At 42.7% G+C, this 16,747-nt stretch overlaps 1 protein-coding gene across 1 annotated transcript; it reads left to right on the top strand.

Moving 5' to 3' along the window:
* The first annotated feature begins 3,468 nt into the window (after positions 1–3,468).
* Positions 3,469–16,201, top strand: LOC311106326 (proline-serine-threonine phosphatase-interacting protein 1-like). The gene is made up of 14 exons (XM_084188430.1): positions 3,469–3,556; positions 4,478–4,578; positions 4,869–4,943; positions 5,535–5,569; positions 5,649–5,755; positions 5,851–5,913; positions 8,844–8,942; positions 12,262–12,307; positions 12,528–12,607; positions 13,991–14,089; positions 14,316–14,412; positions 14,636–14,732; positions 15,048–15,279; positions 15,700–16,201. Exons 1-14 carry the CDS (start codon positions 3,524–3,526, stop codon positions 15,829–15,831), a joined length of 1,296 nt encoding a protein of 431 aa, XP_084044556.1. The 5' UTR covers positions 3,469–3,523; the 3' UTR covers positions 15,832–16,201.
* The last annotated feature ends 546 nt before the right edge of the window (positions 16,202–16,747 follow it).

Below are 16,747 nucleotides of genomic sequence, written 5' to 3' on the forward strand. Positions count from 1 at the left end.
CTGCTAATAAATGTTTCATTTGAAGCCAGATTTAGATCAAATATGAGAAAGCCAAAGGCCTTCAGCTCGCTTTGTTCATTGGCTTCATTGGCTTAGGTCCTGGGTTATAATAGCGTCCAAAAATGGTACCCTATTTCCTACATAGTGCACTACTTTTGACCAGAGTCTACAACCTTTGACCAGGGCCCTGGTCAAAAATAGAGCACTATGTAGGGAATAGGGTGCCATTTGGGACAGACTACAGTCCCCCCTCCTCAGCTGTTGGTTTTATGAACTTTATTATTATGACAGCCACCGCGGATCATCTCACTAACAACTACAGGCCCCTGCACTGCTGCCTACACATCATTAGCCATCCATCTGTCAGGATACTAACAGGTTTGCACTAACGTGGCCAATCAATGCTCACTTCACTGCATTCCTATTCACCAGGGCCAGAGTCAGAGAAGGGGACACACACACACACACACACAGCACTCTGCAGACATGTGCCCAGGGCACCAGAGGAGAGGTGGAGATAAAGGGCTGGTGCCAATAGTCAATTGGGGATTACAGAGGATGGAGGGAAGGAGGGAAGGAGGGATGAAAGGATGGAGAACGTGTGAAAGCAGTGAAGTCACTCACACTACCAATTGAGCTACAGTTAGTGGTCCTCTGTAGCTCAATTGGTAGAGCATGGCGCTTGTAACGCCAGGGTAGTGGGTTCGATCCCCGGGACCACCCATAAGTAAAAATGTATGCACACATGACTGTAAGTCGCTTTGGATAAAAGCGTCTGCTAAATGGCATATTATTATTATTTATTATTACACTATCGCAGATGCACAGAACCTAACACACGCAAGCAAGCACTCAGGCAGACAAACACACTCAGGTCAAGTCGTTTCCCGAGTGGCGCAGTGGTCTAGAGTAGCTGTGCCACTAGAGATCCTGGTTTGAATCCAGGCTCTGTCGTAGCCGGCCGTGACCGGGAGACCCATGAGGCGGCGCACAATTGGCCCAGCGTCGTCCAGGGTAGGGGAGGGAATGGCCGGCAGGGATGTAGCTCAGTTGGTAGAGCATGGCGTTTGCAACGCCAGGGTTGTGGGTTCGATTCCCACGGGGGTCCAGTATGAAAAAATAAAAATAAAAATAAAATAAAAAATATATAATATAATGTATGCACTCACTAACTGTAAGTCACTCTGGATAAGAGCGTCTGCTAAATGACTAAAATGTAAAAATGTAAATGTGAGTCACAGGAATGTATGCATGCCCAGTTGCACAGCACACACAGCTACATACTGTATATCAATACACACATACTGAATGGACATAACAATATGGACCTGGAAATGAAAATAGTGGAAAATAACTTCACAAGTTCACATGGGCAAAAACCCTATACAGTCATTAGGAAAAACTCTATGGTAATGGGGACAATGGACTGCGGTGAATGGTCTGCCTCCCTGTGTAACCCTATCTGGGGAGGCTGAGGAGGGGGAATACACCAGTGGTTGGGTAATGGGAAGGTCATTTAGAGAGAATCCCGGTAGGAGGCTAGTCCTGGCCCTGACACGGCTCATTTGTCACAGTTCAATAACTGCCACTGCAGGGAGCCCCTGTGTGGAGGCTGTGTGTGTCTGTGGACCCGTTGGCCTGGGTAGGACCTGACTACACAGCTGATTCCCAGTGCTGCCTTGACCCTCCATTAAAGCCCTCAAACAGGGTCCAACACGCAGATAGACCAGCTCACACGGACCCTGGGCTGCAGGAATCAGTAGCCATAGCTAACAGGCTGGATAAATGTCAATGCTCCTATTCATGCAGACTGAAAGGATTAAAGACTTTTGAGGACGATGTACACTCTTAGGGAAAAAAAGGGTTCCAAAAGGGTCCTTAGGCTGTCCCCATAGGAGAACCCTTTTTGGTTCCAGGTAGAACCCTTTTGGGTTCCATGTAGAACCATCTGTAGAAAGGGTTCTACCTGTAACCAAAAAAGGGTTATTCAAAGGGTTCTCCTATGAGGACAGCCTAAGAACCCTTTAAGGTTTGAGATAGCACCTTTTTTTCTAAGAGTGTAGAGAAGGGGCAAATCTCCATCACTAAAACCCTTGGGATTATTTAGGGTCCGATGGCATTATTGGTAATAAATGAGTTGATGACAAACAATACAGAGGAGTTGAAAATGTTAACTTGCAAGCCCAATACCTCAGGCCTATCGTTCAGTCAGACAGAGTGCTACCATTCTAGTGTATTGATTGGAATGCCCTCTGTAACCTGTTTCTGTCTCTGGGTAGATAATAGTAACTAGGTGATTCCCCTGCTGAGAGAGAGAGCCTTCAGATTTTCACACATCTTATTGACCAGGAGGACAGTGAGAGACTGAGACACCACACAGCCATCCTCTATCACTCTGAAAATCAATAGGCTTTCATGTGTTTGTTCATCCATGTGTTACCATTTCCTCAGTCACACATGTCCAGGGCACAATTTCGACATAAAACGGAGATTTAGGTTTTGGGTCGATTTTCGGTCTATTGGGATTTGGTGGACCCATACAGTATCTATTGTCAGTTAAGCACAGACATTGGGAGTGCAGAAGAGGTCTGTGTCTCCCTCTTGTGGTCATATTGTGAAACAGGAATTAATTGTAGCCCCAATCTGAATGAGGCATGTTTATTTGCAAGTATTTAGCAAGTTGTTAAGAAAAAATATACATCAGATGATCAGAAAATAAATATCAACGCTCTCAATTCTTAGGTCGAACCTCGACATAATTGTGCCTCTTGGTTTACCTCCCGTCCCGTTGGTGGCATTTTACCTTCATGGACATTTTCAAGAACTTGAATATTTAACCACAACATTAGGCCTAATGTTTATAGTTGTGCTGCTACGTCGTTTCAACTTTCAAGGAGGCTGCGCGGGACTCATTGTAACATTCGAAAGTGATGGTTTATGTATTTCCCTGAGTAAACCACTAGAGGTCGGTATGTGTTAGCTGTTAAAGTTAATTTAGTTTAAATGAAAAACTATATTTATACAGAGATCATTTATCATCAAACTGATCTGTCCATAAAGGCGTTTATTAAAACATATAATCAATTCCCCCTATGGCTATTTTTCATGAACAAAGGCACAATCTGTGCCCAATATACATTTACATTTTAGTCATAGTCTATGAATCCGTTTTAGATCTGAAATTCTATATGATCTATTTTTCAAATGATTATTAAAACTGTAGTTATATACATATCTCAGCAAGAGGTGGTGTCTGTGGAAAGTGACATCATAGGGGACTTCTTCCTCATTCAAGTACAATTCAAAGTTGAACAGTGATATTGCTGTTATAACAGCTGAGGCATTCTGGAGTTGTCCTGCATATATATATATATATATATATATATATATATATATATATATATATCTTTTTTTTATCTCAATAAGGAATCTGTTAAACTTAAGTGGTTTATGTTTTTTGTAAAAGTTGATAAAGAGGATATTAACATTGAACTTTGAGGAAGTACATGTATAACACAACAGAATGACTCCCTTGCTGTTTAAAGATGCCTTTTGGGTAAGTTACCATCTGCTACCATTGTCTGTTGATATGCTGCTTTGGTGTGTGTCTTGATCGAAATATATACAGTACATAACTACATAGGCTACTGATAACTCATTTAAAATCTCACTGTCCAGAAATATTTGTATTTTGTTGATTCTCAACCATTTACAGACAAGAAAGTGTAGTGAGCCTTTTAAAGCAAACATGTATTAGGTTTCTAAAATATGACAATTGTCTGACAGAATATGATGTCCACAGTAATAACATGCAAATGAAATTAGGAACTGAACTGAGTGCTGTGGGAAAGCTGGAAGGTCTGGGTTCAACTCTTACTGATAACCCCCTGGATATGCACTGTAGGTGATTGAACCATTTCACCACAATTTCCACATTTTTATCTGGTATTTTCTGTTGTATGTGAGGTATCATAGTATATTGGCACAGGTGTCCCCTGAGGCGTTGGTTGCTATGGCTCCCTTCCTGCTCATGGTGGTTACGGATTTAGCCCTCTCATTGTCCAGATAGATTTGCATCCAAGGCAACAGTTTATAATCTACCTGTCATCTTCACACATGAAAGAGAACACATTAAATGGATTTCTGTTATGCTGTGTGCAACTAAAAGTTGTTCAAAGTGAATATTCTATGGTCCTCTGGACAGTCCCCTGACTCTATTGTCTGTTATTGTTTGTATGTCCTGTAACAAGTTTTTATGATACTTTGTGAATTTCAGCAGGTTCATATACCATGTTGTAAAGACACTAGGTCCCATTTTATGGGAACCAATCCCTAAAATTCTGTGAAATTTAACTGTTCAGTATATGTCACTAAACACAGAGAAAAACCACTGGGCAGTTTGAGTCAAACGTTTATGTTGTAACTATTGTTGTGTAACTGTGGGTTACAACATATATCTCTCTTTCTCTCTCTATAGGGAGTAGATTTCACTAATCATCTGGGCTATGAGGTTCTGATACAGAGACTATGTGATGGCAGGCGGATGTGCAAAGATGTGGAGGAACTGCTGAAGATGAGGTAGGGTTTCTCTGACGTCATTAAAACTTCATACAAAACACATGCAGGGATGGTCAGCAGTGATTGCATACTGAATCGGAATGTTCATATAACTCAAAGACTGGTCTACACTCTACAAGACACAGAGCTTTTAAGTCTGCCTGTCTGCCTGTCTGCCTGCCTGCCTGCCTGCCTGTCTGCCTGTCTGCCTGTCTGCCTGTCTGTCTGTCTGTCTGTCTGTCTGTCTGTCTGTCTGTCTGTCTGTCTGTCTGTCTGTCTGTCTGTCTGTCTGTCTGTCTGTCTGTCTACAGGGCCATGGCAGAGGAGAGATATGGGAAGGACCTGGTGACAATATCCCGTAAAGCTGGGGGGCAGACAGAGATCAGGTAAATGGCTGGTTACATACATATATAGAGCAACTCCATTAATACCTACTATGCATAAGTTAGCCAAAATGCAGTCATAACAGATCAAAATAACATTGGGGGGACGTTGGCCCAAATCAAATGTCAAATGTAATGTTCTTTTTTTTTCTTTACAAACATTACCATAACCTGGCATGGCGTGCTTGCCACTTGCTTATACCACAGCCACTTCACAGGCAATAGAATGGGTAGCCAATACAATAATATAGGGGTATTGTTAGAAGACAGAATGCTCAATCTTAACTCAATAGAGTCCAATGATAGCATAATAATGATAGAGTCAGGTTCAGTAGTGGCACACAATGCCATTGAGTCACGCATGCTAGCCCTCGGTGGAATCTGTGCCATCAGAGAGAGAGAGAGAGAGAGAGAGAGAGAGAGAGAGAGAGAGAGAGAGAGAGAGAGAGAGAGAGAGAGAGAGAGAGAGAGAGAGAGAGAGAGAGAGAGAGAGAGAGAGAGAGAGAGAGAGAGAGCGAGAGAGAGAGACAGAGAGAGAGAGAGAGAGAGAGCAACTACCTGTTATTGATAAATGCATCATTCTTATTTTTTCAGCACTCTGAAAGCCTCCTTTGATCAACTTAAAACACGTAAGTTTGTCCTGTCTACTGCATCTCTCCAGAACAAAGCCCAATGACAATATACTAAAATAACTGTTAACTTTGACAGAAATTGAAAACATCGGGAATCTGCATATCCACCTATCCGGAATGTTACGGGAAGAGGTCAAGAAGATGGAAATATTCAGAGAGAGGCAGAAAGATCAGAGGAAAAAGGTTTGAAATGTGTCATTGAGTGCTTATTTCATTTAGAAAATACATTTAAAAAACCTCTATTTCTGAGTTGCTAGCTGTTGTTTGTCCTCGTTCAGTTTGAGGGGATTATGGAGAAAGTTCAGAAGATGAAGGTGTCCTTATACAAGAAGACCATGGAGGTAGGCATTCTATTTACTAAGTCCAGGGGTACATACACAGAGGGTAATATAACAGTCTGAAAGTTGAAAGTTGTAAGGGACTTTAGCCAAATGCTTAGAATAATGGTATCTAGAACTTAAGGGTGCTTCGGATGTCCCCGTAGGAGACAGGTGGCAGGTAGCCTAGCGGTTAAGAGTGTTGGGCCAGTAACCGAAAGGTCACTGGTTTGAACCTCAGAGCAGACGAGGTGAAAAATCTGTCTACGTGCCCTTGAGGCAAGGCACTTAACCAAAATTGCTCCTGTAAGTCGCTCTGAATAAGAGCGACTGTGAAATGAGAACCCTTTTGGGTTCAATGTAGAACCCTTTCCACAGAGTGTTCTACATTGAACCCAAAAGGATTCTATCTGAAAACCAAAAAGGTTCTACCTGGACCCAAAAAAGGTTATCCTATGGGGACAGCCGAATAACCCTTTTTTCTAAGAGTGCAGTGTAAGAGTTCATACCCAGAAAAGAGGAAGGCTGGCATTACACACAGTAGACCTAGCTACCTCGAAGAGAGGGGTGAGCTACCCAAGAGAGAACACACATCACAGTGCAATTCTGCAAGAGGAAGAGGGTAGGAAACAGAATATAGACCCACACACCCACACACCAACCACAGACTTTGGCCCTGTTATGGTGGGGAACTGGTAGGATAGCACAGGCCTCAGAAATGAACATTTTGGTCTGCATCTATACTGATCTCACCTCTCATAGTCCCATGATCTATGCTCAATTATAAACCGGGTGATCCAAGCCCTGAAGGCTGGTATATCAAACCGTATACCACGGGTATGACAAAAACATATATTTTTACTGTTCTAATTATGTTGGTAAGCAGTTTATTATATATCAATAAGGCACCTCTGGGATTTGTGGTATATGTTAAGGGGCTATATTCAAGGCACTTCGCATTACTTTGTGCATAAGAACAGACCTTGGCTGTGGTATATTGGCCACATACCACATCCACTCGGGCCTTTTTGCTTAAATATACATAAACTTGGGCCTATTTCTGTGAGTATCATTACAGTATCATACTGAACATCCTGTGTAACACCATGTATATAACCCTATTCTCTATGAGAGCATTTACATACCGAATAGATGCGCTACATTAGTAGGCTACTCTGTAGTGAGACAAGTGGCAAGAGCCAATGGCAGAGTGAGAGAAATGGAGCGAAAGCGGTGAAGACTGATCATCCTGTACAAGAAAATACATCAACCAATCTGAAGCCAGCAATACAGTACCAGTCAAAGGTTTGGACACACCTACTCATTCAAGGGTTTTTCTTTATTTTTACTATTTTCTACATTGTAGAATAATAGTGAAGACATCAAAACTATGAAATAACACATGTGGAATCATGTAGTAAGCAAAAAAGTGTTGAACAAATCAAAATATATTTTATATTTGAGATTCTTCAAATAGCCACCCTTTGCCTTGATGACAGCTTTTCACACTCTTGGTATTCTCTCAACCAGTTTCACCTGGAATGCTTTTCCAACAGTCTTGAAGGAGTTCCCACATATGCTGAGCACCTTTTGGCTGTTTTTCCTTCACTCTGCCGTCCAACTCATCCCAAACCACCTCAATTGAGGTCGGGGGATTGTGGAGGCCAGGTCATCTGATGCAGCACTCCATCACTCTCCTTCTTGGTAAAATAGCCCTTACACAGCCTGGAGGTGTGTTGTGTCATTGTCCTGTTGAAAAACAAATGATAGTCCCACTAAGCCCAAACCAGATGGGATGGCGTATCACTGCAGAATGCTCTGGTAGCCATGCTGGTTAAGTGTGCCTTGAATTCTAAATAAATCACAGACAGTGTCACCAGCAAAGCACCCCAACACCATAACACCTCCTCCTCCATGCTTTACGGTGAGAAATACACATGCGGAGATCATCCATTCACCAACACCGCATCTCACAAAGAAACGGCGGTTGGAACCAAAAATCTCAAATTTGGACTCCAGACCAAAGGACAAATTTCCACTGGTCTAATGTCCATTGCTATTATTTCTTGGCCCAAGCAGGTCTCTTCTTATTATTGGTGTCCTTTAGCAGTGGTTTCTTTGCAGCAATTCGACCATGAAAGCCTGATTCACACAGTCCCCTCTGAACAGTTGATGTTGAGATGTGTCTGTGACTTGAACTCTGTGAAGCATTTATTTGGGCTGCAATTTCTGAGGCTGGTAACTCTATTGAAGTTATCCTCTGCAGCAGAGGTAACTCTGGGTCTTCCATTCCTGTGGTGGTCCTCATATGTTTCATCATAGCGCTTGATGGTTTTTGCAACTGCACTTGAAGAATCTTTCAATGTTCTTGAAAGTTTCTGGATTGACTGATCTTCATGTCTTAAAGTAATGATGGACTGTCATTTCTCTTTACTTATTTGAGCTGTTCTTGCAGAAATTAACTTTTAAGAAGGCACACTTGTTAATTGAAATGCATTCCAGGTGACTACCTCACGAAGATGGTTGAGAGAATGCCAAGAGTGTGCAAAGCTGTCATCAAGGCAAAGGGTGGCTACTTTGAAGAATCTAAAATCTTAAATATGTTTTGATTTGTTTAACACTTTTTTGGTTACTACATGATTCCATATGTGTTATTTTGTCTTCACTATTATTCTACAATGTAGAAAATAGCAAAAATAACAACAAAACTTGAATGAGTAGATGTGTCCAAACTTTTGACTGGTAGTGTACATATGGACCTAAATGTTTGCTTAAACTGCTAAGTAAGGATTGAACCATTCGCCATGATGACATTGCATACAGTTGCATACCGTTTTACAGAGATACACCATTGCTAGAGGTTTTATTGATTGTTACATAAAACATATGACACAACAGACCACTGTGGCTGCTTCAATGATGATTCCCTGCATGTCTCTTCTGTCCATCTCCAGTCTAAGAAGTCCTATGAGCAGAAATGTAAAGAAGCAGACGAGGCAGAGCAGGTTGCTGACAGGAGCACCACAGCCACAGCCCCCAAGCAGTCTGAGAAGGTAACACCACCTCCCCAAACCCTGGAACTATACCCACACACACAGCCCCCAACCAGTCTGAGAAGGTAACACCACCTCCCCAAACCCTGGAACTATACCCACACACACAGCCCCCAAGCAGTCTGAGAAGGTAACACCACCTCCCCAAACCCTGGAACTATACCCACACACACAGCCCCCAAGCAGTCTGAGAAGGTAACACCACCTCCCCAAACCCTGGAACTATACCCACACACACAGCCCCCAACCAGTCTGAGAAGGTAACACCACCTCCCCAAACCCTGGAACTATACCCACACACACAGCCCCCAAGCAGTCTGAGAAGGTAACACCACCTCCCCAAACCCTGGAACTATACCCACACACACAGCTCCCAACCAGTCTGAGAAGGTAACACCACCTCCCCAAACCCTGGAACTATACCCACACACACAGCCCCCAACCAGTCTGAGAAGGTAACACCACCTCCCCAAACCCTGGAACTATACCCACACACACAGCCCCCAACCAGTCTGAGAAGGTAACACCACCTCCCCAAACCCTGGAACTATACCCACACACACAGCCCCCAACCAGTCTGAGAAGGTAACACCACCTCCCCAAACCCTGGAACTATACCCACACACACAGCCCCCAACCAGTCTGAGAAGGTAACACCACCTCCCCAAACCCTGGAACTATACCCACACACACAGCCCCCAACCAGTCTGAGAAGGTAACACCACCTCCCCAAACCCTGGAACTATACCCACACACACAGCCCCCAACCAGTCTGAGAAGGTAACACCACCTCCCCAAACCCTGGAACTATACCCACACACACAGCCCCCAACCAGTCTGAGAAGGTAACACCACCTCCCCAAACCCTGGAACTATACCCACACACACAGCCCCCAACCAGTCTGAGAAGGTAACACCACCTCCCCAAACCCTGGAACTATACCCACACACACAGCCCCCAACCAGTCTGAGAAGGTAACACCACCTCCCCAAACCCTGGAATTATACCCACACACACAGCCCCCAACCAGTCTGAGAAGGTAACACCACCTCCCCAAACCCTGGAACTATACCCACACACACAGCCCCCAACCAGTCTGAGAAGGGACTGTATCACCATGCCATCCCTGGAACTACACACACACAGCCACAACACCAAACCAGTCAGAGAAGGTGACACCACTGCGAACCCTGCAATTATACACATGTAATACACCTAGTTATTCAGCGCATTTGGAAAGTATTCACACCCCTTCCCTTTTTCCACATTTTTTTACGTTACAGCCTTAATCTAAAATTGATTAAATTTGTTAAAATCCTCATCAGTCTCTACACATTACCCCATAATGACAAAGCGAAAACAGGTTTTTAGATAAAATAAAATAAAAAACAGAAATACCTTATTTACATAAGTATTCAGACCCTTTAATATGAGACTCGAAATTGATCTCAGGCGCATCCTGTTTCTATTGATTATCCTTGAGATGTTTCTACAACTTGATTGGAGTCCACCTGTGGTCAATTTAATTGATTGGACATGATTTGGAAAGGCACACACCTGTCTATATAAGGTCCCACAGTTGACAGTGCATGTCAGAGCAGAAACCAAGCCATGAGGTCAAAGGAATTGTCCGTAGCACTCTGAGACAGGATTGTGTCGAGGCACAGATCTGGGGAAGGGTACCAAAAAATGTCTGCAGCATTGAAGATCCCCAAGAACATAGTGGCCTCCATCATTCTTACATTTGTTTGGAACCACCAAGACTCTTCTTAGAGCTGGCCGCTCGGCCAAACTGAGCAATCGAGGGAGAAGGGCCTTGGTCAGGGAGATGACCAATAACCCAATGGTCACTCTGACAGAGCTCTAGAGTTCCTCTGTGGAGATGGGAGAACCTTTCAGAAGGACAACCATCTCTGCAGCACTCCACCAATCAGGCCTTTATGGTAGAGTGGCCAGACGGAGCCACTCCTCAGTAAAAGGCACATGACTGCCCGTTTGGAGTTTGCCGAAAGGCACGTAAAGACTCTCAGACTATGAGAAACAAGATTATCTGGTCTGATGAAACCAAGATTGAACTCTTTGGCCTGAATACCAAGTGTCACGTCTGGAGGAAACCTGGCACCATCCCTACGGTGAAGCATGGTGGTGGCACCATCATGCTGTGGGGATGTTTTTCAGCGGCAGGGACTAGGAGACTAGTCAGGATCGAGGGAAAGATTAACGGAACAAAGTACAGAGAGATCCTTGATGAAAACCTGCTCCAGAGCGCTCAGGACCTCAGACTGACACTAAGCACACAGCCAAGACAATGCATTAGTGGCTTCGGGACAAGTCTCTGAATGTCCTTGAGTGGCCCAGCCAGAGCCCGGACTTGAACCCGATCGAACATCTCTGGAGAGACCTGAAAATAACTTTGCAGCGACGCTCCCCATCCAACCTGACAGAGCTTGAGAGGATCTGCAGAGGAGAATGGGAGAAACTCCCCAAATACAGGTGTGCCACGCTTGTAGCGTCATACCCAAGAAGACTCGAGGCTGTAATCGCTGCCAAAGGTGCTATAACAAAATACTGAGTAAAGGGTCTGAATACTAATGTAAATGTAATATTTCAGTTTTGTTTTATTTGATACATTTGCAAGAATGTCTAACAACCTGTTTTTGTTTTGTCATTATGGGGTATTGTGTGTAGGTTGATGAAAAAATTATAATAATACGGCTGTAACGTAACAAAATGTGGACAAAGCCTGAATACTTTCCGAATGCACTGTTGTTCTACTGCAACTCAATTTGTCAGTATCAGAGAAGGCTATGAAACTGTTCCCTTTATTACTGTTTTCCTACTACAAGTAAACCAGCGGAATAGTGGAGGAAAACACAAGGAAACGCAGTCTACCCACTTTTTTATTTTGCCCAACAGTTCATCCACCTTTTGCAGAAATATGCATTGAAAAAATAGGAAGTGTTACTTTTTTCACCACGACCGGCGATCAGTTTACCCACCTCTTTTTTTTTTTTACTACATCACTGAAGTAAACTAGACTGGTTCTGTGAGTCTATGAGTTGGTTATAATGCAAGGCATTTACAATGTAATGCCCACTGAAATGATTGCAATTGCTGGAATTGACTTGTCTATTTCTTAGAAATGTTTGTTCCGTGTGCGTTCTGAAAATGGAGATCTGTAGAGGAACAGAGAGTCAGGAGCGTAAACGGAGCACATCCTGATATTTTCTTCTAAAGGAGAACTGTCTGTTTTATTGTTTTGTTTAGCAGTCACGTTTTGATTCAGAGCTTTAATCCTCTACTGCTCGTCTTCCTCAGGTACAACACAAGGCCAAGCAATGCAGGCAAGCCGCCACTGAAGCAGGTCTGAACCATACCATACAATATACTGTACTTTTCTTTGTTTGTGATGATATCAATGGATGAATGAATCAATGAATCTGTAAATCCATTATGGATTTATTATCATTGATCTGATTATTGAAAAAACATCAATTTATTATTGTAATCCAAGTAAAGAAGACTGCTTAGGATGCAATAAATGTAAAGTATTCCCTAACCTCTATTGTCCTCCACCTGTACAGAGAAACAATACATGTTGAACATAGAGCAGCTGGAGAGAGTTCGTCAGGACTGGGAGGGAACACACAAGAGCACATGTGAGGTTAGAGCTCTCTGTTACACAGCCACAACTTTTCACATTTCACCAACCCACTACTGTTACTAACCCAACTATGGCCTCACACCACAGCACACCACGCCCCCTTCTGCTGTATGTCTGAGTAGGCCTATATTTCTCAGCATAACCCCCCCCCCCCCTGTGGCTTATGTACATACATCCACACCACACTCTTAGAAAGAAAGGTGCTATCTAGAACCTAAAAGGGTTCTTCGGCTCTCCCCATAGGAGAACCCTTTGAAGAACCCTTTTTTTGGAACCAAAAAGGGTTCTCCTATGGGGACAGCCGAAGAACCCTTTTGTAACCCTTTTTTCTAAGATTGTAGGTCAGAGTATGTAATTCACAATCAAGCGTAGTGCCTCTCAAAGCACAATATTGAACGTTACCGAGTGAGTACGTAAGCCTGATATGCCTTATGAATCAGCTATTACAGTAGCTTGTAAAGTTATTTAGAGCCTGGTTATGCCTGGTTAGCCACCTTAATGTGTGCAGTCACTTTTGAGCGAGATTGTATACTGAACAAAAATATAAACGCAACATGCAACAATTTCAGTGATTTTACGGAGTTACAGTTCATATTAGGAAATCAGTCAATTGAAATAAATAAATTAGGCCCAGATATCTTTTTTTAAAAAGGGCATCACAATGGGCCTGAGGATCTCGTCACGGTATATTTGTGCATTCAAATTGCCATCAATAAAATGCAATTGTGTTCGTTGTCCCTAGCTTATGCCTGCTCATACCATAACCCCACCGACACCATGAGGTACTCTACTCTTTTCACAACGTTGACATCAGAAAACTGCTCGCCCACACGACGCCATACACGTGGTCTGTTGTTTATGAGGCCGGTCGGACGTACTGCCAAATTCTCTAAAACAACGTTAGAGTTGGCTTATGGTTCTCTGGCAAGCATGCCAATTGCACACTCCCTCAAAACTTGAGACAACTGTGGCATTGTGTTGTGTGACAAAACGACACGTTTTAGAGTGGCCTTTTATTGTCCCCAGCACAAGGTGCACCTGTGTCATGATCATGCTGTTTAATCATCTTCTTGATATGCCACACCTGGCAGGTGGATGGATTATCTTGGCAAAGGAGAAATGCTCACTAACAGGGATGTAAACAAATTTGTGCTCACAATTAGAGTGAAATACGCTTTTTGTGTGTATGGAAAATTTCTGGGATCTTTTATTGTAGCTCATGAAACATGGGACCAACACTTTACGTTGCGTTTATATTTTTGTTCAGTGTGTAACTCCGTAAAATCAATGAAATTGTTGTATGTTGCGTTTATATTTTTGTTCAGTATATATAGGGATAGATGATGAAGGGTTTGTACTGAATGTGTGTCTCTGCTGTTCCAGGTGTTTCAGCAGCAGGAGGGGGACCGCATCACTATCCTGAGGTGTGCCCTCTGGGACCACTGTAATCACTTCTCTATGCAATGTGTCAAAGACGACGAGGTGAGCTCAACAATGACCACACTTCAGACAATAACCAAATGGTTTATGGATGGGTCCATGAACTACTGTCTACATGAAACTCTATTAGTACCACTTCTACACTGCCTAACATGCAATTTATCTGGTGATCAACCAAAATTGATCTTATTTGTCGACCCATTATCATTTTAAATCATTGAAGCCTCTTCGAAGACTGAGCATGAATATGAGAAACATTTTTTTGTAGTTTTACGAGGAGGTGAGGAATATTCTGGAGACGTGTGACATCACAGCAGATAACAACTGTTTCATAGAGTTGAAGACAACAGGTTCAAGTCCACCAGGTAAGAGCTCACTGAATACAGGAACAGAGCGTGAAGGGCCAGGGGTGCTGTCAACATTGGCACCAATGGCAAACACTTCTTAGAGTAACTGTAACGGGTTTGTACTCTATGTGTGTCTCTGCTGTTCTAGTGTAACAGTTCCTCTGAATAACATATTTTACGCTATACACCCTCTCTATTGGCTATCCTTAATTTCTGTGGACTTCCTTCCTCATCTCTCTAGACCCCGTTGTGTTTGAGAACTACTATGAGAGGGAGCCATCGCCAATGGGTGACAACAACGGCGGCGCTCACTGCGGAGGGGGAGGGGTCAGGAAAAGGTCAGTTAGCAGAACCTGGGACTCGTAGGGGCAGTTTCCTGAAGACAGATTAAGCCTAGTCCTGGACTACAAATCAAGCTCAATGGAGAATCTCCATTGACAGTGCTTTTTAATTGAGGACTAGGCTTCATTGTGTCCAGGAAACCACCACATAGTGTTTCTGCTAAACAAGCTCTAACACTTTGTAACACTGGAATAACAGTTGAATGCATAGGAATTATAATATGCACATTGTATCACTATATTCACATAGCTATATGTCATCAACACATTCATATATATTTGAGAATGTGACATGAAATTTATTTTTTGCAGGTTCTCCAATCTTCTGCCACGAAACTCTGGTTCAAAGATGAGTATCAGTGAGGCTTCAACTTCCCAGCCAGCAGCGCCACCTAGTGATCAAACAGTACCTGAGAGTTCAGATGGAGTGTATGCGTCCATACCTGGCTTCCAGTCTGCAGCTGCAGCGGCCCTGCCTGCAGTGACAACCGATGAGAATGATGATGATGATACCTTCATGGTGTTCTATGACTACTCTGCACAGGTGAATCCTGCACACATGGTTACAGATGTCAAGTTACAGGTGAAACCTGCACACATGGTTACAGGTGTGAAGTTACAGGTGTGAAGTTACAGGTGAAACCTGCACACACGGTTACAGGTGTCAAGTTACAAGTGTGAAGTTACAGGTGAAACCTGCACACACGGTTACAGGTGTCAAGTTACAGGTGAAACCTGCACAAACGGTTACAGGTGTCAAGTTACAGACGTCATTACAGAACTCTGTGATGCGTCTGACATTATGAAATATCACTATATAACTAGTTCAAATATTGATGGCTCATGTTTACATAAGCTTTTCCACTGATCTGTATTATACTGTATGTATGTACTGTATATGAGCCATACAGTAATTAAAAGCCTCATACTTATATTACTAACACTGTGTTCCCTGTGCTCCCAGGACCCAGATGAGCTGTCAGTGTCTAAAGGGGATGTGGTGGTGGTGATAGAACAGAGTGAAGACGGCTGGTGGACAGTGGAGAGAAACGGACAGGTTGGGCTGGTACCTGGCTCCTACCTGGCCAAAGTATAGACATAGTCACACACACATTCATGCATGGACACACACACGCGCACACACACACATACTCATGCACAATCACACATACATACCGTAGTTCTTCAAAACCTTAGTATGCGGAGTACCCTTTCTGCTTCTTACTCAGATGTTCTGATCCTTTGTTCAAGACTTTTCAGAAATAGATTATCCGGCAGTAGAGATGACTCCCTGAACTGACTTGGAACATGAGTCATGACTGTGTGTTCCCCATGAACTATTTTTCTATGCTGCACCAGAGATTGTCAGTCTTTTTCACCCAACAGGCCTACTACATACAGTGCATTCGGAAAGTATTCAGACCCCTTGACTTTTTCCACATTTTGTTATGTAACAGCCTTATTCTAAAATGGATTAAATAAATAAAAATACTGAGCAATCTACACACAATACACCATAATGACAAAGCAAAAACAGGTTTTTAGAAATGTTTTCTAATTTATTAAAAATAAAAAACAGAAATACCTTATTCACATAAGTATTCAGACCCTTTGCTATGTGACTCGAAATTGATCTCAGGTGCATCCTGTTTCCATTGATTATCCTTGAGATTTTTCTTTCCTCAATAATTTGCTAAAATAAAAAATAAACGGTTTTTGCTTTGTCATTATGGGTTATTGTGTGTAGATTGATGACGAAAAAAACAATTTAATCAATTTTAGAATAAGGCTGTAATGTAACAAAATGTGGAAAAAGTAAAGGGGTCTGAATACTTTCCGAAGGCACTGTTCATACAGTGCTATGAAAAAGTATTTGCACCCTTTCAAATGTTCTCTACATTTGCATATTTGTGATACTAAATGTAATCAGATCTTCAACCAAAACCTAATATTAGATAAAGGGAACCTGAGTGAACAAATAACACAACAATTACATACTTATACATACATAC

The sequence above is a fragment of the Coregonus lavaretus genome, assembly GCF_964263955.1.
Source record: "Coregonus lavaretus genome assembly, contig: HAP1_SCAFFOLD_275, whole genome shotgun sequence".
Classification (NCBI taxonomy): domain Eukaryota; kingdom Metazoa; phylum Chordata; class Actinopteri; order Salmoniformes; family Salmonidae; genus Coregonus; species Coregonus lavaretus.